This window comes from Prosopis cineraria, unplaced genomic scaffold (genome assembly GCF_029017545.1).
Source record: "Prosopis cineraria cultivar Desert tree isolate PC_DT_omini unplaced genomic scaffold, ASM2901754v1 PC524, whole genome shotgun sequence".
Lineage (NCBI taxonomy): Eukaryota > Viridiplantae > Streptophyta > Magnoliopsida > Fabales > Fabaceae > Prosopis > Prosopis cineraria.
The window spans coordinates 1-27546 of record NW_026555849.1 but is presented as its reverse complement, the minus strand read 5'-3'; the positions used below and the strand labels follow the sequence as shown (position 1 = coordinate 27546).

The following is a 27546-nucleotide window of genomic DNA, read 5'->3' as shown; positions in this document are numbered from 1 at the left end:
ATAAGCCTATAAGTATACAGGCACAGAAAGAAAAGATTGCAGACCCTATTTGCCAAATTACTTTACAAGCAATATAAGAGAAACCAAAGCTGGCTATTTTAGAGAAACCCAGCGTGAAGATGACTCAACACTTGAAGTCTTTATACATCAGGGCATATTTAGATGGGAGACTGATGACTAGAGTCCTCGTTGACAATAGCTCGGTGGTGAACATTCTACCAGCCCGCATGATAATCAAGATGGGGTGAGAAAAGCACGACCTAATGCCAACTGAGGTATTAGTGGTAGGGTTTACTAGGACCACATCTAAGGTCCTCGGCGTACTATCATTACATGTTGATGTCAGGACCAAGTCATCATTAACGGCCTTTTTATGATTAGCATCACAGCTCAATACCAAGCTCTCCTGGGATGGGATTGGATTCATGCCAATGAGTGTGTACCCTCTTCACTGCACCAGATGCTCTCGATATGGAAAGGACAGGAGGTAGAAGTAGTCTGGGCTAAAGACAAGCCATTCACAGCAGCTATTAATTTTATGGATGCAAGGTATTACGACACTGACGTAGGCCTGTTCATATTCCAAAAGGTTCAAGGAATCCTTTCATGCAGAACAACACTAGATACTATAGTGTCTCTAACCTCATAAAGGCATGAACCTATCATAGAACTGGTCAATGACTAAAACAAATGAAGGAAAGGCTATAGCAACTGTGGCCATCCAAATGTTATGGTTGCACAATCTATAAGAGAAACTAAAAGATTACGGACCCGAGGTCTATAGGACCGAAGTTGTATATGAAGATGAGACTCAGAAGATAGCACAACTTCACGAGTTAGACCCTACACCTCTAAAATTTAAAGATATAACCCCAGAGGTCCAGGATCCACTAGAAGAAGTAAACCTCGGATCCCCAGAAGAGCTGAGGATCACATTCATTAGCTCATTACTAGATAAAGAACAGAAGGTGCCATCAAACTAACACTACTAGAATTTAAGGACTGCTTTGTATTAGACTATGATGAAATGCCAGGGCTGGCTAGGCAGCTGATTGAACATCGACTTCCTATAAAGCCAAACTATAGACTGCACTAACAGCCTACCCAAAGAATGTCAGTAGAGGTAGAGCTACAAGTAAAGGAGGAGATTAAATGCCTCCTTCAAGCCAGATTTATACGGCCCTGTAAGTATGCTCAGTGGCTATCAATCATAGTCCCAGTAATTAAGAAGAATGGGAAACTATGAGTTTACGTAGATTTCCAACACTTAAACACGGCTACACCTAAAGATGTGTGTACAATGCCTATTACAGACAGGTTAATAGACGCTAGGACCGAAAATGCTTTATTATCATTTATGGATTACTTCTCTGGATATAATCAGATATTTATCACAAAAGAAGACATTCACAAGACCACTTTCAGGTGTCTAGGCTCTATTGAAACTTTTGAATGGGTAGTTATGCCCTTCGGACTAAAGAATGTCAGGGCCACCTATCAGTAGGCTATGAATGCCATCTTTCACGATATAATAGGAAAGCACCTAGAAGTATACATAGATGACATAATGATAAAATCTAAGAAGGCACATGATCATATTGAACATTTGAGGATGAGTTTTCTCTGAATGAGGGAGGTCAGCCTTAAGTTGAATTTACTAAAGTGTGCTTTCGGTGTAACCATGGGGAACTTCCTAAGATTCTTAGTCCATAAAAGGAGAATTAAAGTAGATCAAAATAAAGTACGGGCCATCTTAGAGGCAAAGGCACCCAGTAACAAGAAAGGACTTCAAAAGTTCCTAGGGCAGGTCAATTATCTCAGGCATTTTATCCCGAACCTCATAGGAAAGACAAAGGAGTTTTCTAAACTCTTGAAACTTAAAGATGTCGATGAATTCACCTGGACTGGACATCATCAGGCAGCCTTTGACAAAATTAAAGAACACTTGATAAAACCTCCGGTCTTAACAGCCCCGAGGGAGAACACCCCCATTTCTGTTGTATTTAGCTTCTACCGCCACGTTCATAGGTTGTATGTTAGCCCAAAATGTTGATGGGGGACGCGAGCAGGTGGTCTATTATTTAAGTAGGTGTTTAACTCTCACTGAGACTAGATACTCAGCTGTGGAAATAGCATGTTTGGCACTATATTATGCTTGTACTAAGTTAAGGCATTATATAATAAACGCAGTTTTGTATGTAGTTTCTTATTTTGATCTGATTAAATACATGCTTAATTGGCCAATCATGTTGGGCTATATAGGAAAATAGAGTTTGGCCTTGGTTAAATTTTCTTTAATATTTTTATCTTAAAAATCAATAAAGGGCCAAGCATTAGTGGATTTCCTGGCTGATCATCTTTCAGCTGGGCTCCCTGAAGATGAACAGGAATTATTAATGTTCTTAGTAGATTTGGGGCCCTAGGTGCTCAAGTTTGATAGATCTAGCACTGAACAGGTGTCTGGGGCCGGTATAGTGATAACCTCTCTTACGGGGATAAAAACTATATTGTCTCTTCAATTAAATTTTGAGTATACTAACAACTAGGTGGAATACAAAACACTTCTCACAGGGCTTGAGATTCTTCAAGAAATGAAGGCCCATGATGTGGTCGTAGAGGGGGATTTTCAGTTATTCATCTAACAATTAACTGGTGAGTACAAGTATACGAGCCCAGCTCTAGTGATGTATTATGTCGGGGCTTCTCAGATTCTAGAGGAGTTCAAAACAGTAATGTTAATTCACGTTCCTTGAGCTCAAAACTGGGAAGCTAACGAATTGGCTCAAATAGTATCAGGGCTAAGGTTGTCACCTAAGCTCACCAGAAAAGTAATTGTGGTGGAGCGAAAAGAACATCCCTCAGTCATTCAGCGTGGTTTAACAGTCTAGTGCAATACAGTCTCGCAAGGGTTAGCCCGGGATTAGAGAGATGACTTTAAGAGTTATCTTCAAAATCACAGTCAGTGTTACTCGTACAGAACAAGGATACGTGCTCAATACTTTATTTTAATTGGCGATGAATTATATAGGAAAGGTCCTGATGGGTTATTGCTTAATTATTTAGCCTTCACTGATTATATAGATGTTTTAAGATAGATACATGAGGGAGTCTGTAGGGCTTATCAGTCGAGGCTAAAGATGTAATAGTTAGTACATAGGCATGGATACTATTGGCCTTCAATGATAAAAGATTGCATCGAATACTTTAGGAGGTGCAAGAAGTGTCAAACTCACGGGCCAACAGAACAAGTACCAGTATCAGACTTGTATCCCATTATCAAACCATGACCTTTCCAAGGACGGGCCATAGATATAATAGGGGACTAAAGGCCACTCATTTATCTTGGTGGCTATAGATTATTTTACTAAGTAGATCGAGGCTATCCCTATGAATAAAATAGAAAAGGGAAATATTATTAACTTTATACGGTAACAAATTGTGTTTTGTTTTGGGATTCCTTAAACAATTACAACAGACCATAGGACAATGTTCACCAAAAGTGAATTTAAGGCCTTTGTCAAGGAAAGTAGAATTAAGTTATTGACATCCTCACTACAGGCTAAGCTTTCAATAAGATCATCCTCAAAATTTTAAAGAAAACAATTGAAGGGAATCCTCGAGAATGGCACGAATGATTGGCTGAGACACTATGGGCGTACCGAACATCTAAGAGAGAAGCTACAGGCACGAGATCATTTTGCTTATGGAAATAGCAGTTCTCTCATTACGCATTGCGAGTAGTCTAGAAAGACCGTCTGACGACTACAACGAAGCCATAATGAACGAGTTAATCCAGTTAAACAAAATCACTTACAAGCGCTAGATTTAAAAATTAGATACTTGGTAAGTTTTCACCTAATTGGGAAGGATCGTTCAAGGTAGACAGAGTACTTAGAGGGAATACGTACATGTTGGCTAGCGTAGATGGAATTCCACATAAACGGGCTATAAACGGAAAATATTTAAAAAGTATTAGCTATTATTATAATAGGAAAGCAATAAAGGACCCGAGGCCTAGAATGGCCTCCGGGCATACAAAACTCACACAATAAGAAAAAAGGTTTATTCTTTATTATCGTTGAATCGTGTTATAAGGAATAAAGAATAAATAAATAAATAAACAAAAAAAGTGTGTGTATTTATACATAAGCACACTATTTACAAAGACTGCACATAAGCTCCTACGTTGACAGAGCTGAGTCTAGATCTGCATAAAGGGTCTGGTGACGTGTAAGGATTGTTTCAAACTCAAGTATAGCTTAAAGCTTAGTATCTGAGATGGTTCACGCCTCATCCAGTACTTTAGTAGAGACTTCAACTTGGGTTCTGCTGGACTGTCCTCAGCCTCAGCCTTTGCCAACTCTTCTTCAACCGCTGCGAGCTAGCACCTTAGGTCTACCACCTTAGCTTATAATACCCAAAGATTATCAACATGGGGGGTAATCTCTTGGACCCGATCAGTAGCAGCAGTTGTCTCGGTCTTAGCGGCTAAATATTCATCCCTCACTGAACAGTTGTTCTTTAAATATTCGGACAAGAGGGGGAGTTCTTTGCGGCATTGGCTGACAATGCCATAACACGCTGGGACTTGAGCTCGTAAAAGTGCTAACTCAAACATGGAGATCACCTTTGCCACAGCCTCGAGAGCCCGGATCATTTCCTTAAAATTTTCCTCAGGGATGAGGAAGGGATTGCGACTGAGTTAGAATTGGATGACTCTCTAAGAATCCAATATCACATCTATTTTAGGGATGCAGATGCGGGAGAAAGAGCGTCCATAAGTACTGCCTCCAGTACAGCTAGCTGAAGAAAGTAAAATAACATTAACAAAAGACCAAGACTAGGCTAGCAGGAATGAAAATGAATAACAAATAAGACTATATCTGGACTGGGTCCATGAAAGCCTTGTCTTTGTTTGTGAAGGAAGAAAGAATGCATACAGACCGTGTCACCGAGAGTAGGGCCTTCTCCACACGGTCTATTAGAGTAAAGGAATTTACTTGACCTTACGCTGAGCCACCTGAGGTAGAGACCAGGGCAGTTAAAGCATCACCTATGGACTTCACCTGCGACCCCTCAGAGCTCTTACCCTCTTGAAGATTGGTTAAATGGGAGGGAAGGATTAGGCTGAATGGGGAGATCATTTGGGGGCCCACAGTAGTTGCAGGGTCCTGGACCCCAAGCTCCAGCTGGTCGCTTGACGTGACAGCAGCAGCCCCCCTTTGATTAAGAGCAGCCCCAACATTTTCTAGATAGCCTGGGGCTATAATAAATAGGATAGCTCCTTAGCTTTCACCACCTTTTGCTACCTCTCAGGCCACTTCCTGAGCGAATTCAGCTAGATCTATGGTGTAGGCTTAGGGGTGGTGGCGGCTTGAAAGAAGACCATTTGGAGATCAGAGTGCTGGGTCTCCTTCTCCTCTTATTGCACCGAACTCACTCTGCCATCATCAGAGTCTGCTGACAGGATCATCGTCCATTGGCGTTTATGTATGTATCTCCCTTTTTGAGGTGTGGGGCTGATTTGGAGAAGGGTAGAGGCAGGTTGATCAAGTAGCGGAGGCATGGTTTTCTTTCTCCTCTTCGCCTTAAGAGAGGGGGATGGAGCCCTCTTTCTTTTCTCTGGAATGTCTCTTCGGTCGAGGTGATTGGAAGAGCTCTTCTTGGCCCCAAACTTTTTAAAGATCAGGGGAATAGAGATTTGGGAGGAAGCATCGTCTTGTTCCATCCCTTAGACCACAATCCTCACAGAAGGGGCCGTCAGGGTCTCGGAGGCGGTAGGGGTATTAATGTTGCCCCTTATCACCAATACGTGAGACTGTGTCCAATCACAATTTGCATAAAACAAGACAGATTTAGTTTAAGAAAACAAAATAAAAAGGACAAAACTAAAGCAGAATGTAAAGGAAACACTTACTGGTGTGGCTCTTTATTATGTGCTTAAAGCGCTGGTGCTACCATTTGTTGAAGTGGAGGCAGGCGTCTCTATCTACAAGATCTACCTTACACTGCCTCTGGGTGGTGAGTGGAATGGTTATCTAATCAATAGCCTCTTTGTCTAGCAGCTCCACGCTGATTTAAGAAGATAGGCCCAAAGGGATGCACTGGCTCAGTCCAAACTGGCTCGCCACCAGTTGAGGATAATAAGACTCTAAGTATACTCTTAGAGACTTAGAGGAAAGGCTAGTGTATGATAACCACATCTTCCAGGAAGTAGTGGCTAAGAGAAAGACCTCATCCCTTAGAGAGTTGGCAAGCTTGTTCTTTTTCTCTATTATATACTTGTACCAGGTAGGAAGGCGACTGTCGAGGATGTTGAAAGCCTTTAAGGTCATCCCTAAGGACCATTTTTATTGACAGAAGAACTCAAAGAAGTTCTTCGACTCTACTAATGGATGACCATTTAAGAGATAGGTGAAGGGGTGGTTGGCGAGAGAATCATCAGGAAAAGGCTCCCATCGAAGGTTGAGAAAGTAGGCCGTCATCCACAATTTTAAGAACTAGACGGGCCTACTGAAGTTGTTGAAAGGTTTCTTGATTAGTGACTCCCTCATGCCGTCATAGAGATGGCATAGAAACATAGTCCCTAGGGCTATCTAATTGCCACAGAGTAGGGACTGGGTGATCTGGAGATACAGCTGTACAGGCTTTCCTCCCCCCAGGGCTATGATCCATTAGTTGAGTAGGATCCAGATGAAAATCAGGTGCTCTATGGCAATGACGGGCTCGAAGGCTGGTTTCTCGGAGAACAGCTCCATAATCTTTGTATAGGAGCCTGCGGCCCTAATCTTACCATTCAAGTCAGCAGGCAGGGCGGTGTAGGAGTCATGCTTTTTAGGGATAGCATAAAAGTTCTCTTCCCTAGTGATAGGTGGCCCCAAGAATATGAAAATGTCTCATAGCGTGAAGGACATCGGGTTGAGCTCGAAGATGAAAGCATTACAGCCTGGAGCCCAAAAACTGAGTAGGGTTATTAAAAGGTCCATGGGGATGTCAACGTCAGCCAAAGATAGTTGAATTAGGTCATACAGACCCATCTCCTTCCACTGGGGTACACAATCAACCTTCAAATACTTCACCTAGTTGACCTAAGCAAGAGGGGACCAGGGCCAGTTCTTGAGCTTTTTGTAGGACGACTCGAGGAAGGGCATGTCGTCATGGCCAAGACCAGGTTGCGAAGAGTGGTCAATGGTCATGGGTTCGGTTGCGTAGGAGCATTGACATCAGACAAGTAAAGAGAAATCGTCAAATATTCGACGTCGCTTCTGTTGGAGATTTGGAAACTCCAAGGCGAAGTGCTGAAAAAAGGAAGCATAATTAGAGTAATTTTCAATAAAATAGAATGGCTAAACACTAGAGGTAAGAAACTTACCAGGAGGCCACTAATTCATGAAATGACAAACTTTCCTAAAAAGAAATGAACGAGAATTAGGATAGGAAATTGGGCTAATATAAAAAGGGGTTTTTTCAGACCACGAAATACATACCGTTATGAGCCCACCTAACTAGTTCACTGGGTTATGAATAGTTGTCAGAGAATCTAGCAAACTGCCCGTGGAAGTAGAGGAAGGGGTGGCGGTAGAAAAAAGCGAACGAAGTTATTTAAAGGTTAGGGTAGAAATAAACTTTAGTAGATTGAAGACTTGAAGTTCAAGAAACAGCAAAGAGAGCAAGAGAAGTGACTAGAACCTAAAAACAAGTTTATATTGGCAGAGGGCACTCAGAAATGAAGTAACGTTTCAATTTTTTCAAACATGTCATGTGGCTTATGTTACCAGCCATTGGCACGCGGGGGCATTATTTGGGCTAAATATAAAATGTCACTCAAATAGGTCACGAGGCTAGTTGGGCTGAGTAATTGAAATGTTAGGCCCAATGTAAACAAAAGAAGCCGGTCCCGAAGCTCAATGAAGTCCACAACACATAAGCATGCCGAAATCCTATCAGCTTCAAATATCAAACCGTTGGCACGAAGACACAATCTTAAATGATGCTGAAATCTACGCCCAAGTAGTTCGGTGAAACGGGCTGATGAAGAGACCGTGCCATAAGTTTCACGGGATTCCTGAATTTTCGGTAGAATGTGTTAAGTCTCAAAGAAAAGGCTTCTACTATCAGACACTATAAATATGAAGAAGGAAAAAACAAATAAGATGGTCAACATTTGATCAAGACTCGCATGATTTACATTTACTTGCCCTTTTCAATTCTTAATTTTTTTAGTCTATAATTTTTTAACACTTCAATAAAATTACATACTTGTTCTATCAAAGCCTACTATCTTGTTACATCCAAGTAAACTATGGTAAAGAAATTCGGGACCCTTTCGTTATCTATTTGAGACCCAGCGTTTCTGGCACGCCTGATATTTATTGTTCAACTGTGAACAGATTTGTATTTATTCTATGTAAATTTCTAAGTGTATCATGCAAAATAAAATTAGCTTGTTTTCTTTAAGAATTTGTTAGTCAATGCATCATGAGAAAAATAAAACATGTGTCATAATGAATCACACACTATAATTTATGTCATAATAATATTTATAAATCATAATTATATCCAAAAGTAAAAATAAATATGAATAATGATTTTAAATTAAGCAAGTATAATAACAAATATTATGGTACTATTTAATAATCATATATGTGTCTATAATAATAAAAACAATGGTTAAGAAAAGTTTATGATCAGGAGATGTGCAATGAAAAATAAATTCATCAACCTCATAGGTTTAAATTTGAAGTACATGATTGCAATGGTTTCAATAGATTTTCAAGTTGTGGTATAGTTGTATGTATTAATAAGAAATTTGTTACCTCATACATATTAAGAACATCTACAATAATTTATTTTATTTGCATATACTATTTTTTAATTTTTTACTCTCGCGTATATGAAAAATATAATAAAAAATTTGTTGTATATCCTATGATATGTTAATCTCACATAAATTAAAATTTAAATAACAACATGTTTTACTTTATATTTTGTTATTTTAAGATAAAATTATATTTCTCTCTCTCCATAATATTTTACTTTTGGCCATGTACCGCATTGCATGCAAAACGTGCTTCAACATATGACACAAAAAGCCTAGCTTCATGTTTGTGACTCGTGTCATAGCATATAATGCACAAGTCACAACATATAATATAGAGTCACATTTTCTTTTTTTTCTCCTCTTTTGAGGTATAAGTGTGTTGAATCTGTTTCAAGCCCAATTTTAAGATTGCAACTATAACCCAACAAGTCCATTAATCCTCTCTAATTACACAACACATTAACTTATTTAATTATCTTCTATTAGTTTGATTAAACAGGAGGTTAATTTTTATGATGTCACAATTTGAAAGGGATCATCATATTTCACAGGACCAAATTCTTATTTCTTTATTTTAGAAAGATTTATTTTCCATTGTCCTAAAAATTATTATTACTATTCTTATAGTTAATTTTTAATCAAAACCAACATGTTTGAATCATTTTTAATTTTTCATATAATCGCTCTCTATGATATAAATACTAAAAATATTTTTAAAAATTAATGTTATTAATTTTTTATAAAGTGTCTCGTGTATTTTATTAACACTAATATATAAAATGTTTTAATATACTTCTCTAGTTTTATTTATAAGGTAGAGAAAAAGTATTTGTTTTGCAATGTTTTATAGGAAATTTCAATTATTATTGTGTCAACCTTCATTTTTTTGTCCTTCTTAAATGTTGGGAGGTTCTTAAATGCTAGAATATTTTATTTTTAAAATAGGTATATTTAATAGAAGTAAAGCCATAAACTTGTTAAATTTTTAGATAGAGATAATGAAATTTAATGTTTTCAATGATTTCAATGAAACATGTTAGAAATTATTTATAAATAAGATAATGTGTTTCTTTATTGAGAAGAAGGAATAGATTTTAGAGTCAAATTAATTAATCAACTACTTACTTGAGTTTTATTTACATGATAGAAAGAGAATATTTTTTATTTTATTTATAAGTCGTGTCATTAAATTTTTATCACAAATTATCACTTTTTCATTTTTTAAATGTTAAATAGAAAAAATATATTATTAAATTATATATATATAATAGGAATAAATTTGATAATTCTTTAAATTTTTAAATAAAGTTAATGAGTAATAAAAATTTGTTTAATTGGTGAAATATATTAAAAATAATTTACAAATAAATCAAAGATAATAATGCACTTTAAAAAAACTGGTCAAAATATTATGTCAATCAGTATTAAGAAGACAATCATTGAAATATGTTTAGATATTTCACATAAAAAAATGTTTAGACAAGTATGAGAAAAGAGAGGGGAAATTTTTATTGAAAACAACCCTAGAAAATAAGAAATAACATATTTTCAATCATAAAGTATCACTTTTATCTAGACATTAAAAAAATATTATTAAAAAGTATATATATATATATTAATGAAAATGAAGTTGATAATTATTTAAATTTTAAACAAAGTTAATAAATTATAATATTTTTTTAATTAATAAAATATATTAAAAATAATTTATAAATAAATCAATGACAATAAACTGGTCAAAAGTAATAGCCATTGCCTTGAATCTTGTACCGTGAGCCCTCTTATACTTAGACATTGATGAGCTCAGCTGACATTGTCTTAGAATTGAGAATAAAAATCGGGCTTAATGAGCCATCCGTTTAAGCCCATTTTAATAAGGATTTGGATTTAAAAAATTGATATTTTTTAAGATAACTGAGTTTTGAAGTCCAGTCCTTTTAAACCCTAAAAAAAGGACTCGAGCCCGGGCTGCCTACTTAACTTTTTTTTTTTCACTTCTACGTTAGACTTTGGGAAATGGTCAAATTGAGGCTGAACTTTCAACTTTTAAAGAAATCCTACGCAGCACACTAGTACTCAATCTCTCATTCTCAGACCTATGACAGAGTTAAAAATAACATTTTATTTGTAGATGATGATGAGGGAGATCTTGATTAGCATTGATAATGACTTTTATCTTTATCTTATTTGAACTTTTAAATCTTGAATTTATTTTTTAAATAATGTGAGACTTTTGTTTGATGTATCTTGAATTTTAAAATACTCTAAGTAAATTAAAATGTTAAATTTTATTTTATTTTTTTCCATAAACGGGCTTATGAGCTCAATCCTGAATCCTTTAAATAAAAGTCAGACCTCAACTTTTAAATAAAATTGAAATAATTGAGTTTTTAAATTTAAACCCATAAAGATTGAGTTCATATAAATAAGGCCTGACCCTACAATGTCCTTGAGAGGCTGATGCACCGTCACAACAGAGAAAAAAAAAAAAAAAATCAACAGCAGCAACAAAAATGAGAAAAGAAAGTCAAAATCCAGAGGACGCTTCCTGCTCACGCAGTGTCTGTCTCCCTTAGATAAGCCCAGGCCACGCCGACTTGCTCAGGTCTCTTGATCTCAAGCCTCACCCTCATCCATCTCCACCTCGTATCTTTCTCCTTGCTTTGGTCTAGTTAATATCATTCCTCTCAATCGTATTTTTTTTGGGCCACGTTTTCAAGCCACCCCGGCCTTCGTCGTTGGCCGGCATTGATAATCCTCGCTGTCGCCCTCAGATATCGCTGTCAGGTAGATACCGGAACCCACCTTCTTTCCTAAGTCGCTGTTGGGCTTCTTCTGCATGTTCTATCGTTTGCTTTTCTATGTGAGCGAGTTCTTGTGAAAGGAAAATGAATCTTTGAGGCTGTTTACTGAAATACTCCTCTGTTTCGTTGAAATCTGTGTAATGTTAATTTTCTGTTACTTTGTTGATTAAATTAAATTATGCCTAAAGCTATCCTATATTGCTTCTTCCGAAAACAAAAGATTTACCCTCACCATTCTGAATCAAAATACATATCTGTTGTTGGAAGGAGACCTTAATAAAACTACATTGCTTCAGGGAGTAAAAGCAGAATTTTGCCCTCTCTGTTTTTTACCTTTTTAAACAAGCAAGGGATTCACTTCTTGCCGAATTCGAAATTTTCTTAGTCCGGGTGGGCTGATGTTGATTTTTCAAGCTTAAAAGTTTCGGATTTTCCCTCTCTTTCTTTTTTCCATTTTCATTACAATCATGGCAAAAAAAAAAAAAGGAATTTTCGCTTTACAATAATATTTTCTAACGTTTTCTTTTATCTTGCTAGCCTTTACTCATTCACTACAATGATGGAGGGAAAGAATATGTAGTCAGAAACAATTTCCCCCACTCATAACATGTTGTACAGAATACTTAATAAAATAAAAACAGTTTTAAACAGGCCCTTAAGCTTTGTAGATTTTGGTTTCAAAATTTTAAAATACTTTTTTGGACCAAAACTCAAAAGCAAACCTAATAATAATTTGAGTCTGTGGTAGGCGTTTATTCTAGATGGTGGGAATAATGTTTGATTGTCATTTTGGCGATGAGGATAATGATCCTCCCACATGTCAAGTGTTTGAACCCACATTAGGAGATAATGTTGAGGAATCAACTCCAAAAGTTGATATCAAATCAAGATTCAAACATTGTTATTGAGGATGATTATTGGAGTTTAAATGATGAAGATTTAAATACAATCTTTGAATTTTGAATTGTGTGAATTTATGACCTTTGGCCGTGGTCTTTGTGTAATTATTTTAGTTTATATGGCATGCTGCAATTTCATATTTCAAAAGCACATAAAAAAATGGTGACTATCACCAATAGGAGTTGGGTTTAGCGAAAGGGGCTAGTTTCTCGTGACATGGTAAACCAAAGTTCAAATCTCCACTAGAAGGGTGTTAGCTCGCAAGGCACATTAGAGATGCGAGGTCTCAAAAGGATGGAAGAACCTGACTTCTAATCAAATACAGGGAACTCGGGCTCCTTTACAATAGTTCACCTGGATGTGAGAATGCAAAGTAAAAAAAATTAATGTAGATGCAGAAAAGTAGAAATATATTAATTAAAGAAAGAGATGGTGGGCTATGCTGATTGTACAATAGAAAAATAAATACTAGAATTACATGATTAAAGGAAAAATAAAATAAAGCAGCAGGCGCGGAGTTTGAGACTGATAGTTTGTTGATACTGATGATTCTTGTTGAAAGAGGGCTCCTTTATTTATAGATGATCCTGACTTGGTGTTTAAATCCCATGATCGCTATTTTCCTTGAATTTAGAAACCACCTCCTTCATCGTGGTTGGAGTATAGATGGTCTTGACTTAGTGGCTAAGGTTTCATAAATATTTTCTTTTAATTATTTTAAAGCTAATTAAGTTGAGCTAAGTCTGGGCCTTCAAATTTATAATTTGGGTGCAAATAATGTCCTCTTCATACAAATTGGCTGGAGCCTTTGTGAGCTAATTTTGTATGAATATTTTCATTGACCCCACTTCCAAACATTGTGTGAGTCTTATGTCTTGGAGGACTAGCCCGTTCTCGTTCTGATTGATGGTTGAACTGGTACTTTATTTGATGGACACTCTTTCGGTTAAAGATTAGGGACCATGTGGTCTCGCTTAGGATTAAGTTTCTCAAGGTTTGGGATCTCAAGAGCTGATTTTGGAGTTGGCCCTTTAAGTTTTTGGACTTTAAGGATTGGTTTTGTAAAATCTAGTTGTGGGGCTTGACTTTCACCCTTGTGGAGAGAGCCCTTTGGGAGAGAGCTCTTGTGGAAAGGGTCCTTGCAAAACTCATCTTTTTAATTTTGGTCCTCGTGGCTTTGGCCCTTGTGGCGTTGGCCCTTATTACTGCAGCCTCTGTGACTTTGGCTCTTATGGTTTTAGCCCTTGTGGCTCCGGCCCTTCTAATGCTGGCCCTAGTGGCTTTGGCCTTTGTGGCCGAACGAGCTTGCTATTAAATTAAACCCGTCATTTATCCTTTGAGAGATGTTATAGTAGTTCTCGTTGTTGATCTTCTAGTCGAAGGGCATATTAGGAGACTGCCCCTCGAGTCCATCTATTCTCTGAAGGTGTAAGCCAATTAGAGCTTGCTCTTGCTATGGTCCAGATAGCATAGTAGAGATGTTCCTTAGCTCATCCTTCAGAGTTTGCAACAGAGCTCTTTGTCTCTCATTAGCTTGTACTTTATGTTCTGAGTGTGCAGCCATGTTCTTTAAGTTATAAGATTTAGGTCTATTCTTTCTAACAATGTATTGATCCTTATGTGTCCTAGGTATTCCATTCACATGGGTCCCACTAGGTGCGTCAAAAATTGCTAGGCAAAAATAAAAGGATGGTGTTGTGAGGCGTGCTAGAGATGCGGGATCTCAAAAAAATAGAAAAACTTGATTTCTAATCAAATGCAGAGAACCCAGGCTTTCTTACCATAGTTCCCTTGGATGTGAGAATGCAAAGTAAAAAAAAGTAATATAGCTGTAGAAAAACAGATATACATTAATTAAAGAAAGAGATGGTGCGCTATGCCGGCCATATAATAGAAAAGTAAATACTAAAATTGCATGATAAAAGAAAAAATAAAATAAAACAATAGACACGAAGTCTGAGACCGGTAGTTTGTTGATGTTAATGATCCTTGTTGAGAGAGGGCTTCTCTATCTATAGATGATCCTGACTTGGTGCCTAAGCCTCATGATTGTCAGTTTTCTTAAATTTAGGAACCACTTCGTCCATCGTGGTTAGAGTGTAGATGGTCTTGATTTAGTGGCTAAGGCTTCATAAATATTTTCTTCTAATTATTTTAAAGCTAATTAAGTTAAATTGAACCTGGGCCTCCAAATTCACAATTTGGGTGCAAACAAAAGGGTGCCCACATTTAATACTCAATCATGCCTTGAATAGGATTGCTTCCAATAAGAGGATATTTATGAGCAACTGAAAAAAAAAAAAAAAACAGTGACTGTCAAGGGAAGCATTTGAATGTGAGCTCATCAATAGAATGAACTACCTGCCTGTCTCGTATTATGAAAGCCCATGACTGCCGGCTTGTATTCCCACTAGCGTCTCTCCTCCTTGTCTATATGAATTTATTCCTTCATTTCAAGCTTCTTGGTTTGTCAACTTCTGCATTGCTATTTCCTCCTGTGATTCTTGGGCGCAAAACTTGGGGACATGATATTGCTAGTTAGTTGCCATAACTTTTGGGTTTTCATCATTTGCTGAATAATTTAAAACTGAGTGCTCAAAGTATCATTCCTTTTCTTTTGGATCCAAAAGTTTCAAGATTTCAGGATTTTGACTTGCTGGTTCTTCTAAAAATTTCACTGTTTTGTGCTCTTTATCCGTTACATCATTAAATTGGGCTAATTGAGTTATGGTTATATTTCTTTTATTAATGTCCAAGGGGATTCAAACAACAGAACTTTTGTTCTGATCGTTGAGAACAACTTAACCTTTTCATAAAACTAATCAAGAAGACTTATGCAATGTAATTGTATTGACCTTTCTGGTCAAATATTTTCTTATCAGTATCACTTCACTTTGTCTTACTACAGGCCTTTCTGGGTAGGAAACATGGAGCCAAAGTGTGGGATCAAGAAAGATGTCACTGAAGTAATATTTCTTCATTATTGTCCTGATATGATTGCTGTTTTCCGGTCTTTCAGTTATATTCTTTACTTTTCTTCTTTTGCAGTTAATAGGCAACACCCCTATGGTTTATTTGAATAAAATTGTGGATGGGTGTGTGGCTCGTATTGCTGCTAAACTAGAGTCCATGGAGCCCTGCTCTAGTGTCAAAGATAGGTACAGATTTCCTTTCTTTGGCTATACAGAACTCTCTCGGTCTATTAGGATTTTTACTTAAAATAGGATATCTTCTTTATCATATTCAGGACAGCTTTTAGCATGATCAAATATGCTGAGGATAAAGGCAAAATTACACCTGGAAAGGTTAGTCACGGAAAGTTTAGATATACATAGATTCTTTATGCAGCCTCAAGCTTGTAGTTCTGCATGTACGCACTTTCTTGTAAGATCTATTTTTCCTTTTTCTTTTCCAATAATAGTATTCAATCCCAATTATGTTCATCAACTCTAGCCGTGTTTCTAGGCCCAGGCTTGTTTAACCTGATGTAATTGCTTTTGCAATGTAACCCTTTTCGCTACCAAAAAAAAGAAAAACAACTCCTCTGGCTGTCTCTTTCTTTCTAGAAGCTTTCATGATGGCAAACATGCATGTTTCGTTCTGATGTGCCATTATTGTTGTTGATACACGTTTCAAGGCAATTTTCTTACGTAATATGTCGTTATTTTGCATGGCGCTTGTGTGTTGTGTCCTTATGTATGCTTCAAACAACTTTCATGCACATTGATATGTTTACTAATGGTGGCCAAAGACTGTTCTTGTGGAGCCTACAAGTGGTAACACTGGCGTAGGAATGGCATTCGTAGCAGCATTGAAGGGCTATAAGGTTATAGTGGTCATGCCAGCTTCTGTAAGTCTTGAGAGAAAAATTGTACTTAGAGCATTTGGAGCTGAGGTATATCTGACTGACCCTGCCAAAGGAATGCCTGGGTGTCTTGAGAAAACAAACGAGCTATTAAGCAAGATACCTAATAGTTATATGCTTCAGCAATTTGAAAATCCTGCCAATCCACAGGTCTTACCTACATCAGTCTTAATTTTAATGCCAGGTTTAGAAGGTTTAAATGCTAGGTTGAGAAGACTTACATTCTATTTCTTTCATTTTTTTTTTCATAGATCCATTATGAGACGACGGGGCCTGAGATTTGGAGAGATTCAGGAGGAAAAGTTGATGTCTTGGTTGCAGGGATAGGAACTGGGGGGACGATAACTGGTGCTGGGAAGTTCCTCAAGGAAAGAAACCCAGATATTAAGGTTTTGTCTTTAGTTGCGTGTTTTCTAGGCCGAACAAGAGATTGAAGGGCTTTTTATGCTAATTTCATGGTTCATCCTGTATTTTCCCTCCAGGTGTATGGTGTAGAACCGGCTGAAACTGCAGTCCTGCGTGGAGGACAACCAGGTGATTTCATCAGTCTTTGTGTATGTGACTGAGGGCTCGTTTGGATTTTAGAATTTCAGTCGGGTGTAATTAATTTTAAAAATAATTTATTAACATGGTTGATTTTAATTATAATTAATTATGATATAACGCAATCTATTTAGATATATTTTGTAAAATTAATTTTAACATAATTAAAGATGTTAGGATGATTTAATCAAAATTAATTTTAACTATACAAATTACTATATAATTCGTTATTTTTTAAAATTAAATTCTTGATAAGTTTTATATAATATTATTAAATTTGTTAAGCTTTATTTAAGAAATAAAACATATTATTTACATTATATATCTGGTTAATTATGGAAATTTAAATTATATTAATATTAGTAATTTAATTTATATAAATAAATAACTTAATATATTTAAGTTTCAATAGCTTTAATAAAAGAAAAGGATATAATTTTTAAATACAAATTTTAATTTTACAGTAATTAATAAAGAGGATAATATATAAGAGATAAAAGAGAAAGATATAATTTTAAAACATTATTTATAGACTAAAATACATATATACATACCAGAAGCAATGATTATTTCCCAAGATGATCGACGCTGAACTTACTGAGCGATTTTTCTATTTAGAGAAACCAACCCAGTTGAAGGGGGAAAAAACGTACTTTCATACCTTCATATAAATATATGAATATATATATAACTTCCTTCAGCTATTATTTATTGCATGTGATTTTAACATTTTGGGTATGAATTTAATTTAATGTATTATATTTGACGCGCCCACAACCCGAGCTGTGCCGAAATCCCACCACGAGCAAGAATGAAGGACGCTGCTCTGCCAAAGCACCAGAAGCTGTCACCTCACCGGTGAGAGACGACACTTCACCCACATAGCGTTCTGTCACGAGACCTCCGCTCGAGTAGTTTCTTGATCGACTGGAGACGACGGTTTTTCTTTACTCTGTTTTTTGTCCTCAAAACAGAGGCTAAAAAAAACCACATGAAACCTATATGCTTGGCCAATTCCTTCTTCCGAGACTCATTCTCTGTTCTCTGTCCATCATACCATCACCTGACCATTACTCGGATTGCCTTCATTCCAACGTCCATCGTAGCTCGGAGATGGAGATAGCGAGAGAGGGGAGACCAAAAAGAAGTCCGAATATTGGCCAAAAAAGAAAACAAGTCTGAATACGTATCAGGAGAGGGTAATATTGGCAGGTGGAATTATGATAAATTACTCATTATTCTAACGGTAAAATGAATTCTGTGAAAGCTGGCAGCGGTAGCTTAACATAAAACGCGGTTCAAACCTCATTAATCGATTACCTGATATATGGGCTGTTTGGGTAATTTTTTTTCCATTAATCAATTTCCCTCCAAAAAATCGATTATGAAGGCAAACCAAACAGGCACTGAATCTTTCTCGTTGTTTTGCTGAACAAGAATTAAGTAGTTGGAATCCATGAAAGTCTTCCTGTCTTGGACTTTATGTTCTGTCAAAAATGATTTAGAACAGAACAACCCATGGAGATCAATTAGCATAGGAAGACGTCTGGAAGATTTTGCCCACCTGTGAAATTCTCTTGAATTTTGAATTGATATGTATATATTGAAAGCTTTAATCTAGATTTATTATCCGCTGAACTACAAACTTCATTTCCTAATTTAGCACTTATGTGATGTAGGTAGTATAATTGTTTGTTTAGAATGTCTACTTTCAACTCGAGGAAAACATTATACAAGTGTCAGAATGTATACTGATGGCTTTGTTACTTCCATGTGTCAAAGGCAAGCATTTAATCCAAGGAATTGGCCCTGATTTCATTCCAAATGTGCTGGACCTTAATCTGCTTGATGAAATTATTCAGGTAGCTTTCAAAAATTAGTATGTGGAATTTAATCCTGATCCATTGAATGTGCGTAGTGTATTAATTGACAGTGGAGCACAGCATACGTAAGTCCATGCTGTGTATTACATAAATACATATATGTATACATGTGTTATATGGATGTTTATATGTATGTATACGCTCTCTTCAAGCATGTCAATATTTGACAAAATTTTATGTTTCATGTGAGTTTTATGTATCTCATAGAGTTTAAAAAGTGAGTCGCATTAGTCATGGTTCATAAAACATACGGCTTGTTGGAGTTTAGAGATTTTATATTATTTATAAATATACAAGTACGTTCTCTTCTCTGCTATCGGCTAATGCAAGGGCTTGTTGCCTACCGTGGTTCTTTAAATTGCAGATAACAAGTGAGGAAGCCATAGAGACTGCTAAGCTGCTTGCTTTGAAAGAAGGTTTGCTGGTATGGTCCCAAACTTATAATTAAATATATAGGTTTATTTTTTTTATGGAAATGCAGAATGTTTTTGTGTCGAGTCACTTTTTCCTATTGAGATTAAACTATATTTCTAACGGCTTTTCTTATTGCAAGGTCCAATTATTTATTTTTTATTTATTTACTGATATGAATACTGGTTCTGCAGATGGGAATTTCGTCTGGAGCTGCTGCTGCTGCTGCAATAAAGTTAGGGAAGAGACCAGAAAATGCAGGAAAGCTCATTGTTGTAAGTCATCATGCTCTATTAAATTTATTGGACAAATTATAAGATGGCTATCTTCTAGAAATCTACACAAATTAGATAATTCTTTTCACCCTATAGCTACACGCCGCTTTACCTTGAGTACTTATTAATTGGATAATAATATATCCGTGTAGGGGCTTGGTATTTTGCTATCCGTGTATGTTTTCAACAGTGTGGTCAGAATTCTGACTATGGTACTCTGATGGTTAATTTTGAAATGGGAGTCTAATGCAAAATTTGATCCTTGCTTCTCAGGCGGTATTTCCCAGCTTTGGTGAGCGTTACCTCTCAACAGCATTATTTGAATCCATTAGACATGAGGTTGAACAAATGACATTTGAGTAAGCTCTGAAGTCCCAAAAGGCTGCAGCTGTGTGGCTAAATAAAAGGTCGTATCTGGAATTGCAACGATCCAAATGGAATTTAAAATTATGTATGGCAAATAAGTGCAGAGATTGGCTTGCTTATTACTTTTAGAGTTCTTAATACTCCATCCTTAGGGTGCAGGAATGGAGTAGGAATATTTTGATTGATGATATGTATTAATTGTCTTTATTTGCAAAAGAATCATGTATGGAAGGATTTCTGTATTCCTTTGTAACGGTTGTAATTCTCAATCAATATTCTTCACATCTGTTGTCCAAAACACAAACAAGTTGTTTTACAATATGCATGATGTCGTAAACTTTGGTTTTAGCAGTCATTAGAGGGTTAGTTTCTAGAACTTTGCAGGATCAGAGGATCCCAGATAGTTCCTGTGGATTGATTTTCTGTTTGCTGCATAACTGAAGGACAAAAAGAAACCCGATTAAGCAATATATGTGCATTTCGGAAAGATTAGTTTAATTAATTATGAATTTGGTTAAGCCTGGCTGCAGCAGTGACGGACACGGACACGCCGGCGGGATGAATGGCGAGGTTCGGGTTATTTCTCATCTCTGCAACGGTTACCCCTTCCGCATCTTTCCTCGTCGCCACTTTATCTGACGGCAGCTTTGAAGTCGCATCCTGCAGTCAATTTATCAAGTTAAACCTGAGTTAACTCGCCTGTTCGCACGCGGGTGGAATCATCGAAAGGGCAGATATAACTATTTACGTTGAGAATATCTGCGAGTGTGGTCTTGTCTGTGTTGTTTGTGAGGCGGGCATTGAGAGTGGCGGCGGACTGAGCGGCGGCGGCGACACCGCCAGGGACAATGTTGGTACGGCCTGTGGCCCTCACTTCGGCTGCCTGAATTGCGGCGGCGTCACTCCACTCCACAGGCTTGTTACCGGCAGTGACGGCCGTAGCTTCCAGTGCTTCTCCAATAGTAATTCCCCCGCACCCTCCAAGCCCAACTCTAGCATCTTCTTGCGTCCGAGAAGGTGGCGCCACCGTCTGCATCGTTACTTTTTTATCGTAGTGCTCTACCGCCTGTTCCTATTCCCACCATCAAATACCGAAAATCAAAATCACTGCTGTTTTATGCTTACTTATGCCATGTTACCATCTCAATCTCCAATTTTCCATGCATGAATTGTGTCTGTATATTACTTGATTTTAAAATTCGATGATAAATTTGTTTTTTATTTTGTTAGATATTGCATGAAATGCACTAGATATATAATAAATTAATTTTGGAACCTTCATTTAAGCGATTTCACTGAACCGAAATTCTTAGGCGTAGCTTGTACTTCAATTAGCATTTCGCCCCAACACGCTTTTTTATCCCACTTTTTCTTTTTTTTTTATAATTTAACATATATCCTTGTGTCCGGACAAAAGTCCACACATTAACAATGATGACATTCCGAAAAATTTTGCCCCAAGTTTCAGATCTTGATCTGTTTAATTCATTTTAAAACACCGTTAGAATAAAACCGAAGATTAACCGGCAAACATCTCAAACTTGTAGAAAAGATTTAATACCTCGACCAGTTGATGGATTTTCCTTGCGTTTCCTTCTACTCTTTGGATAACCTGATCGAGCAAATGACGTAGTGATCAAGAAAAGTCAAATGCAAAGAAACCAGAAGTCAAATGCAAAGAGACTCCCAGGAGGGACGAAACCTGTCCGCCGAAAGACTCCACGATGACGCGCTTGCCTTCAAGATCAGTCTCGGTTACACTAACACCGAGATCGGCGGCAGAAGCGGTCATATCCTTGTGTCCAACATGGCCCGCCCTCTCGTTCTTCATGGCGGCCGACTGCATGACGGCAGCGGCGCCGCCCCTGAGGGTCTTCCCCAGCATGGCATTCTCCGCCGACTGCATCATAGAAGCATCTTTCGGGGTCACCGGCATGCTTGCCAGCTCCCCTTGAACGTTGAATAAATCGCCGTACTTGATGGGTTCCTCCTGCAGTAGCCTCCGCCGTTGCTCTTGACTCATCTCTCAGTGTTAATTGATGATGCCGATTGGTTTTTCTTCTTCTTCTTTTGTTTTGGTTTTTAAGAAGTATGTAGCTATAGGGAGAGGAGAATTATTATACATGCAGCGGCAGATAATTGATAGAGATAAACACGGTGGAATGTATGAACCTAGACATGCTTAACCACCAATGTAACGTGTTTTATGGCTCGGCCGTTGTTCTCTTTTCACATCTACAGGGAACAAGGACCAGCCGCTAATCCTTTTTTTAAATAACTACAGTAGATGGGACAAAGCTTTATAATCTTGCATAAGTAACACAAAGCTTTGTAAAAAATGCCTGGTTATTGATTTTGCACAAATGTTTTATTGTTAATTAATAAATCGCGTTTTCTCTCTATATTTGTTAATTAATTTAAACGGGATTTTTTTTACAAACAATCCAAATCTTAAGGAGGTAATAGCCTAGAAAGGAAAGCCAAGAGGCAGTTTATTATGATACAGTCAAAAATAACAAACTTACTAATTGGTGGACAGGTTACCTGAACCAATTTAATTAAACATTTGAAGGAAAAGGCTTTAAGTTTAGTACTATTTTCGTTCACGACAACAAATTCAATCAGAAGTGTGTGCTATAACAAGTTTAATGTAACATGGGTACACGTTTATTTATTTTCTTTAATTAATTATGTATCGTATGCAAAAGTTGTTTGCTATTGAGGATGTGCATGGAAATTAAATTAAATTAGGGCGAAGAAATTAAAAATAATAGTAATTTCGCAAATACATGACAAGTTTAAGATCCAATCAACTATACATTTCACGTTTTCTCACAGCGAATGAATTAAGGAGAATGAACAAGTAGATAACAAATTAAAGAAAACAATTCTTGTATGCATTGTTAACCATTACCCTTTACCGTCTCAGGATTGCCCGTCAAAAATGCACTTTTGAGTCCGAAGACCGAGATTCTCTGGAAGTGTGCCCAACGTGATTCTTGAACCAGTAATTGATTAGCAGAGATACAATGCGCAAGTTTCACAAATAATGCTTATGTTTCTTGATCTTAAACGATGCACTCTTGAACGTTGCCGGTTTAGCCGCCAAATCCATTCTCCATCTCAAAGACACCCTTATTCCTCCATTCTCAATTAATTTTCCCATTATGACCCCACGCCAACTCTCTCACTCTCAGCTAAATTCACCTACAATCCTCCTACGCTTATCCTTCTCCCTCTGCTTTGACAAACCAGAACATGAACCCTACGTCCGCGGCGATCCTATTCCTCTTCATAATTGCTTCGTCTCCGAATTCTCAAGCACAAGTGACATATCAGTTCGTGCCTCCTGACTTCAGCAGCGAAGGAGCATGGCAGTTCTTGCAAGCGAGCATTGGCATATCAGCCATGCACATGCAACTTCTAAGATACGACAAAGTCGTCATGTTTGACCGTACGGATTTTGGCCCCTCCAACATCTCCCTTCCCGACGGTCGTTGCCGGACGGATCCCTCAGACACTGCCCTCAACGTTGATTGCACCGCTCACTCTGTCCTTTACGACATACCCACCAACACCTTCCGACCCTTAATGGTTCAGACCGACACTTGGTGTTCCTCTGGCTCTGTTCTCCCTAACGGCACCCTCGTCCAGACCGGTGGATACAACGATGGTCAGCTTCGCATCCGCATGTTCACCTCTTGCCAAGACCAGACCTGTGACTGGATCGAATTCCCAGATTACTTCTCAAGGCGAAGATGGTACGCAACTAATCAGATACTACCTGATGGTCGCATCATTGTGGTTGGAGGAAGAAGACAATTCAACTACGAATTCTATCCTAGAAACCCCACCCAATATTCTTCCTCATCCACACAGGCTCTCTTTCTCCCTTTCCTCCAAGAGACAACTGATCCCAATGAAAATAACTTGTACCCTTTCTTGCACCTTTTACCCGACGGAAACCTTTTTATTTTCGCCAATACTCGTTCCATATTGTTTGACTACAGCCGAAACCTTGTCCTCAAAGAATTTCCTCTTATCCCAGGTGAGGATCCTCGAAACTATCCGAGCACGGGCTCTTCGGTTCTTCTCCCAATAAACGATAACAAACCAAGCGTAGAAGCTGAGGTCATGATTTGTGGGGGTGCGCCACGATCTTCATTCGTCAAAGCCCGAGAGGGGAACTTCATACAAGCTCTTGCCACATGCGGACGCCTCAGAGTCACTGACCCGAACCCAAATTGGGTGATGGAGACCATGCCAATGCCCAGAGTACTGGGAGACATGTTACTCCTCCCCTCCGGCGACGTCATTATCATCAACGGCGCAGGGCTCGGCACCGCCGGGTGGGAACATGGCCGAGGGGCGGTACTTTCTCCTGTCATATATAGGCCTTCAGAGGAGGACTCGTCGTTGAGGTTTAGGGCGATGTCAGCTGCGTCGAGGCCCAGAGTTTACCATTCCTCCGCAGTGTTGCTACCGGATGGAAGAGTGTTGGTTGGAGGTAGCAACCCTCACATGAACTACAGTTTCAGTGGGGTAGAGTTCCCAACGGAGCTCAGCTTGGAGGCGTTTTCACCCCCTTATTTGTCGCCGGAGTTTGATCCGATGCGGCCAACGATTTTGTACACGACGTGCAACGATGGCTTAGGGTATATGGTGCTGTGTCATATAACATTCCGGGTGACCTATTACATCTCAGCAAGTGAAGTTTCAGCGAGGCTGGTGGCTCCTTCGTTTACGACGCACTCTTTTGCGATGAATCAGAGAATGGTGGTGTTGAATCAGATTGTGGTGGCACGTACAGGATGGGACACGTATTACACAACAGTGGTGGGTCCATCGTCTCCTCAGATTGCACCACCGGGTTTCTATCTGATGTTCGTTGTGCATGCAGGTATACCTAGTACTGCTGTCTGGCTGCAAGTGCTCTAACACGAACTATCTCAGATTAATTTTCGGCTTGTTGCTCTTTGGTTAAGGGTTTGTTAGCAATTAGCATCTGGTAACACAAATAATTTTTTAGATGTCAAACCTTTCGTGCCGATTATATTATTATGAACTTTATTCGGCCATTTTTGCTTTCCGCAGACCTGGCCTTTTGAATTTCTCTTCCGGATAGACGTGGAGTCACTTAATCAATATTTTAAAATCCGGACAGGTCATTTAATTGGACAAAGCACATACTTAAGGGTTAAGGGGTTAATGGTTGAACAGTTGTTGAACATATATAGTTAATTTAATATATATTTTTATTTTAGATGTTGGAATTGAGAAAAAAATATAATCATTAATCTTTATAATTTTTGCAAGCTCTGTTTTAATTCTTATAATTTTTTTTTATATTTTTAGTCCCTGTAGTGTTTATAATTTAACATCGTTAGAGATGGAGAAACAAATGTCCCCAATTTTATTAAAATTATAGGGATTGAAGGTGAAAAAAATTATAAAAATTAAAAGTAAAATTTGATGAAACTATAAAACCAATGATCATATTAAAAATAAAATTTTACAAAATATTATTAGGTTCATGAAAAAATAAAAAAAAGTAAAAGAGTGAGAGAATAGTTTTCTCTTTAACTTGGCAAAGAAACTTATTAAGTGTTAAAAATTACTCAACTTATTTAATTTTTAGAGAACGAAGCACGAGAAATTCTTAGAAGATTAGACTTGGTAAAACTTATAAATACTAAAATAAAATCATATATTTTGAAATAAAAAATATAGATAAATAATTTTATATGAAAATATTAAATATATAATTTTACATTATAAAAATGATGCAAGATTTAAGCAGACAAATTTAATAAATTTGAAGGAAAAATAAGGAGGGGAAAAAAAAAGCACCAGACACTCGTATAAGAGGAGTCAGGAGCAGCCATGTGAGGGGGCCTCTAACCCTAACCATGATGAAAAGAGGAATGAGGAGCATGAGCTAAAAACCCCCACATCGAGAATACGAAAGGATTGGGATGCCACAACTTTGCTATAAAAATGTGTGAGGGGGGCGGAGAGCTTTGACTGTGGAAGGTTGAGTTGCTCTCAGTGAAAAATAACAACTTCTGGCCCAAAAGATTTAATATTTTAATTTAATATTGATTTTTTTTTTGGGGAAATTTGAAGTTTTTAAAATTCTGTCCGGTTTTTTAAATCATAACTGGCTTAGTTTTATCGGTTTAATTGGTTGTTGGTTGGTTTTTATGACTAGCTATAACTTGACTGGTTTTTTGGAGTATACTAGGTGGGGTTAGAGGTTGATTCCTGATATTAGGAGTGTGAACGTCTCAATATTTTATAGATGCATATATATTCTTTATTTTAAATTATATATTAAATATATTAATATAATTTATATTTATATTAATTATAATTTCAATATATATTGTTCTTGTTAAAATTAAAAGTTTTTTATATTAATAATTTAATCACATACTTTAAGCAATCTAGAGAATATCTTTCTTTACAATAATTTAATTTATTTTATATTTACCAGTTTAATAACTTATGTTTGCATCATATTTCTTATTTTATTTTTGAAAAAAATACTAGCTTAATATATTTCAATCAAAGAAGAAAAATAATGACCTGATGTGTGTGTCAGGCTTGTTTGTTTGTTATTATTGCTCTTATAGCTTATAGATCAGTTGTAATTATTATCATAATGTGTTATATCTCATATATACTTGATTGTAAGTTGTATATTTATAATTATGATTGATGTAATTCAATAATTATCATAATTTATATGTTCATGTTGTTTTGTTTTTAAACTTGATAAGTTATGTGATCTAAAATTTTAACTAATGAATATTATTATCCTAGCCTTCTCTCACATTGTCCACTTTATTAAGAAGGCAGTACGTATTGTTTTTATCTCAATTTTTAACAAAATAAAATGACTTTTAAAAGATGACGAAACATGAGATAAAAATTTAATCTCAATAACTTATGGAATGGGATGTGAGATAAAGGTATCCCGCTCTGATAGATGCTTCTACCTAGTCTAATGAATCGAACGGGTTTAATACAATAAGAACTCAGCTTCATGCTTGCCCAATGCGAGTGAAAATTCAGTTTGGATAATCCCAAGATGAGAGCGAGTTGAGTTGGCGGTAAAGTAAAAATATGTTGTTTATTGTTTTTCGTTGTAGAAACGTTGCAGACTTCATATCTGAGACTATGTAAGTAAATTCTAAAACAGTAAAGTGTGACTACCACCCTGGGGCGGACACGAAAGAACTTTTCATTTTTACTACCTGAAAAATCGTACTTGAAATAGATGGGACTGATGGTGGAGTGGAAAAGGGCGCAGAAAAGAAACCAGATTCACAAAACTGCTTCATTCCCCTCCTGGCTCTGTAGGCACGTCACGCATGGTCAGGTTACACACACACACACGTGTATATATTTTATCGAGGCCAAAGTAATACAGAGAAGTGGTAACTGTCTACAAAAAAAAAAACAAAAAACTGAGATGCATTGGATTCCGTATTTAAATTTCACCTGTGTATTAGTGTCTAACCATGTCTTAAGTGGTATTATCACAAACCAAAAGAATATCTGTAAAGTACTGAAAAAAATTACTTTTGCGTTCTTCTTCTCACATTTTTATTCCCTAAATTTTTTTCAGGGAGTAATTTTATTCTGTATTGATAAATGGGATGACTTTATTTTT

General features: G+C 37.1%; 3 protein-coding genes and 1 non-coding gene across 5 annotated transcripts; 3 read left to right on the top strand and 1 right to left on the bottom strand.

The window, feature by feature from the left end:
• Nucleotides 1–11348: 11348 nt before the first annotated feature.
• On the top strand, nt 11349–20189 carry LOC129297437 (cysteine synthase-like). Its single transcript, XM_054935778.1, has 11 exons — nt 11349–11608; nt 15434–15491; nt 15574–15683; nt 15773–15830; nt 16277–16540; nt 16642–16779; nt 16873–16924; nt 18716–18795; nt 19181–19240; nt 19422–19502; nt 19776–20189. The coding sequence occupies exons 2-11, from the start codon at nt 15453–15455 to the stop codon at nt 19863–19865; spliced, it is 972 nt and encodes a 323-aa protein (XP_054791753.1). The 5' UTR covers nt 11349–11608; nt 15434–15452; the 3' UTR covers nt 19866–20189.
• Nucleotides 17487–17574, top strand: LOC129297441 (small nucleolar RNA Z103). The gene has a single exon (XR_008590204.1). It is a non-coding gene; the product is annotated as a small nucleolar RNA Z103 (small nucleolar RNA).
• Nucleotides 20190–20366: 177 nt separating the features above from the next.
• LOC129297438 (late embryogenesis abundant protein D-34-like) lies at nt 20367–21891 on the bottom strand. Of its 2 annotated transcripts, none has more exons than XM_054935779.1 (4): nt 21571–21891; nt 21430–21480; nt 20617–20940; nt 20367–20528 (listed from the first exon to the last, which is right to left on the bottom strand). In XM_054935779.1, the coding sequence occupies exons 1-4, from the start codon at nt 21889–21891 to the stop codon at nt 20367–20369; spliced, it is 858 nt and encodes a 285-aa protein (XP_054791754.1). The 2 variants fall into 2 exon arrangements, with proteins under 2 accessions (XP_054791754.1, XP_054791755.1); XM_054935780.1 differs by having other exon boundaries at nt 20617–20934.
• A 760-nt stretch (nt 21892–22651) lies between these two features.
• Nucleotides 22652–25053, top strand: LOC129297436 (aldehyde oxidase GLOX-like). Its single transcript, XM_054935777.1, has one exon. The coding sequence runs from the start codon at nt 23127–23129 to the stop codon at nt 24804–24806; it is 1680 nt and encodes a 559-aa protein (XP_054791752.1). The 5' UTR covers nt 22652–23126; the 3' UTR covers nt 24807–25053.
• The last annotated feature ends 2493 nt before the right edge of the window (nt 25054–27546 follow it).

What these genes read in the sequence shown, in the direction of transcription:
- LOC129297437 (XM_054935778.1), top strand. Translation starts at nt 15,453, where the DNA reads ATGGAGCCAAAGTGTGGGATCAAGAAAGATGTCACTGAA. An exon ending in GCAAAATTACACCTGGAAAG is followed by an intron (nt 15,831 to 16,276) that starts GTTAGTCACGGA and finishes TGGTGGCCAAAG; the next exon opens with ACTGTTCTTGTGGAGCCTAC. An exon ending in CCTGCGTGGAGGACAACCAG is followed by an intron (nt 16,925 to 18,715) that starts GTGATTTCATCA and finishes CATGTGTCAAAG; the next exon opens with GCAAGCATTTAATCCAAGGA.
- LOC129297438 (XM_054935779.1), bottom strand. Translation starts at nt 21,891, where the DNA reads ATGAGTCAAGAGCAACGGCGGAGGCTACTGCAGGAGGAACCCATCAAG. An exon ending in AAATCCATCAACTGGTCGAG is followed by an intron (nt 20,941 to 21,429) that starts GTATTAAATCTT and finishes TGGTGGGAATAG; the next exon opens with GAACAGGCGGTAGAGCACTA. An exon ending in CACTCGCAGATATTCTCAAC is followed by an intron (nt 20,529 to 20,616) that starts GTAAATAGTTAT and finishes AATTGACTGCAG; the next exon opens with GATGCGACTTCAAAGCTGCC.
- LOC129297436 (XM_054935777.1), top strand. Translation starts at nt 23,127, where the DNA reads ATGAACCCTACGTCCGCGGCGATCCTATTCCTCTTCATAATTGCTTCG.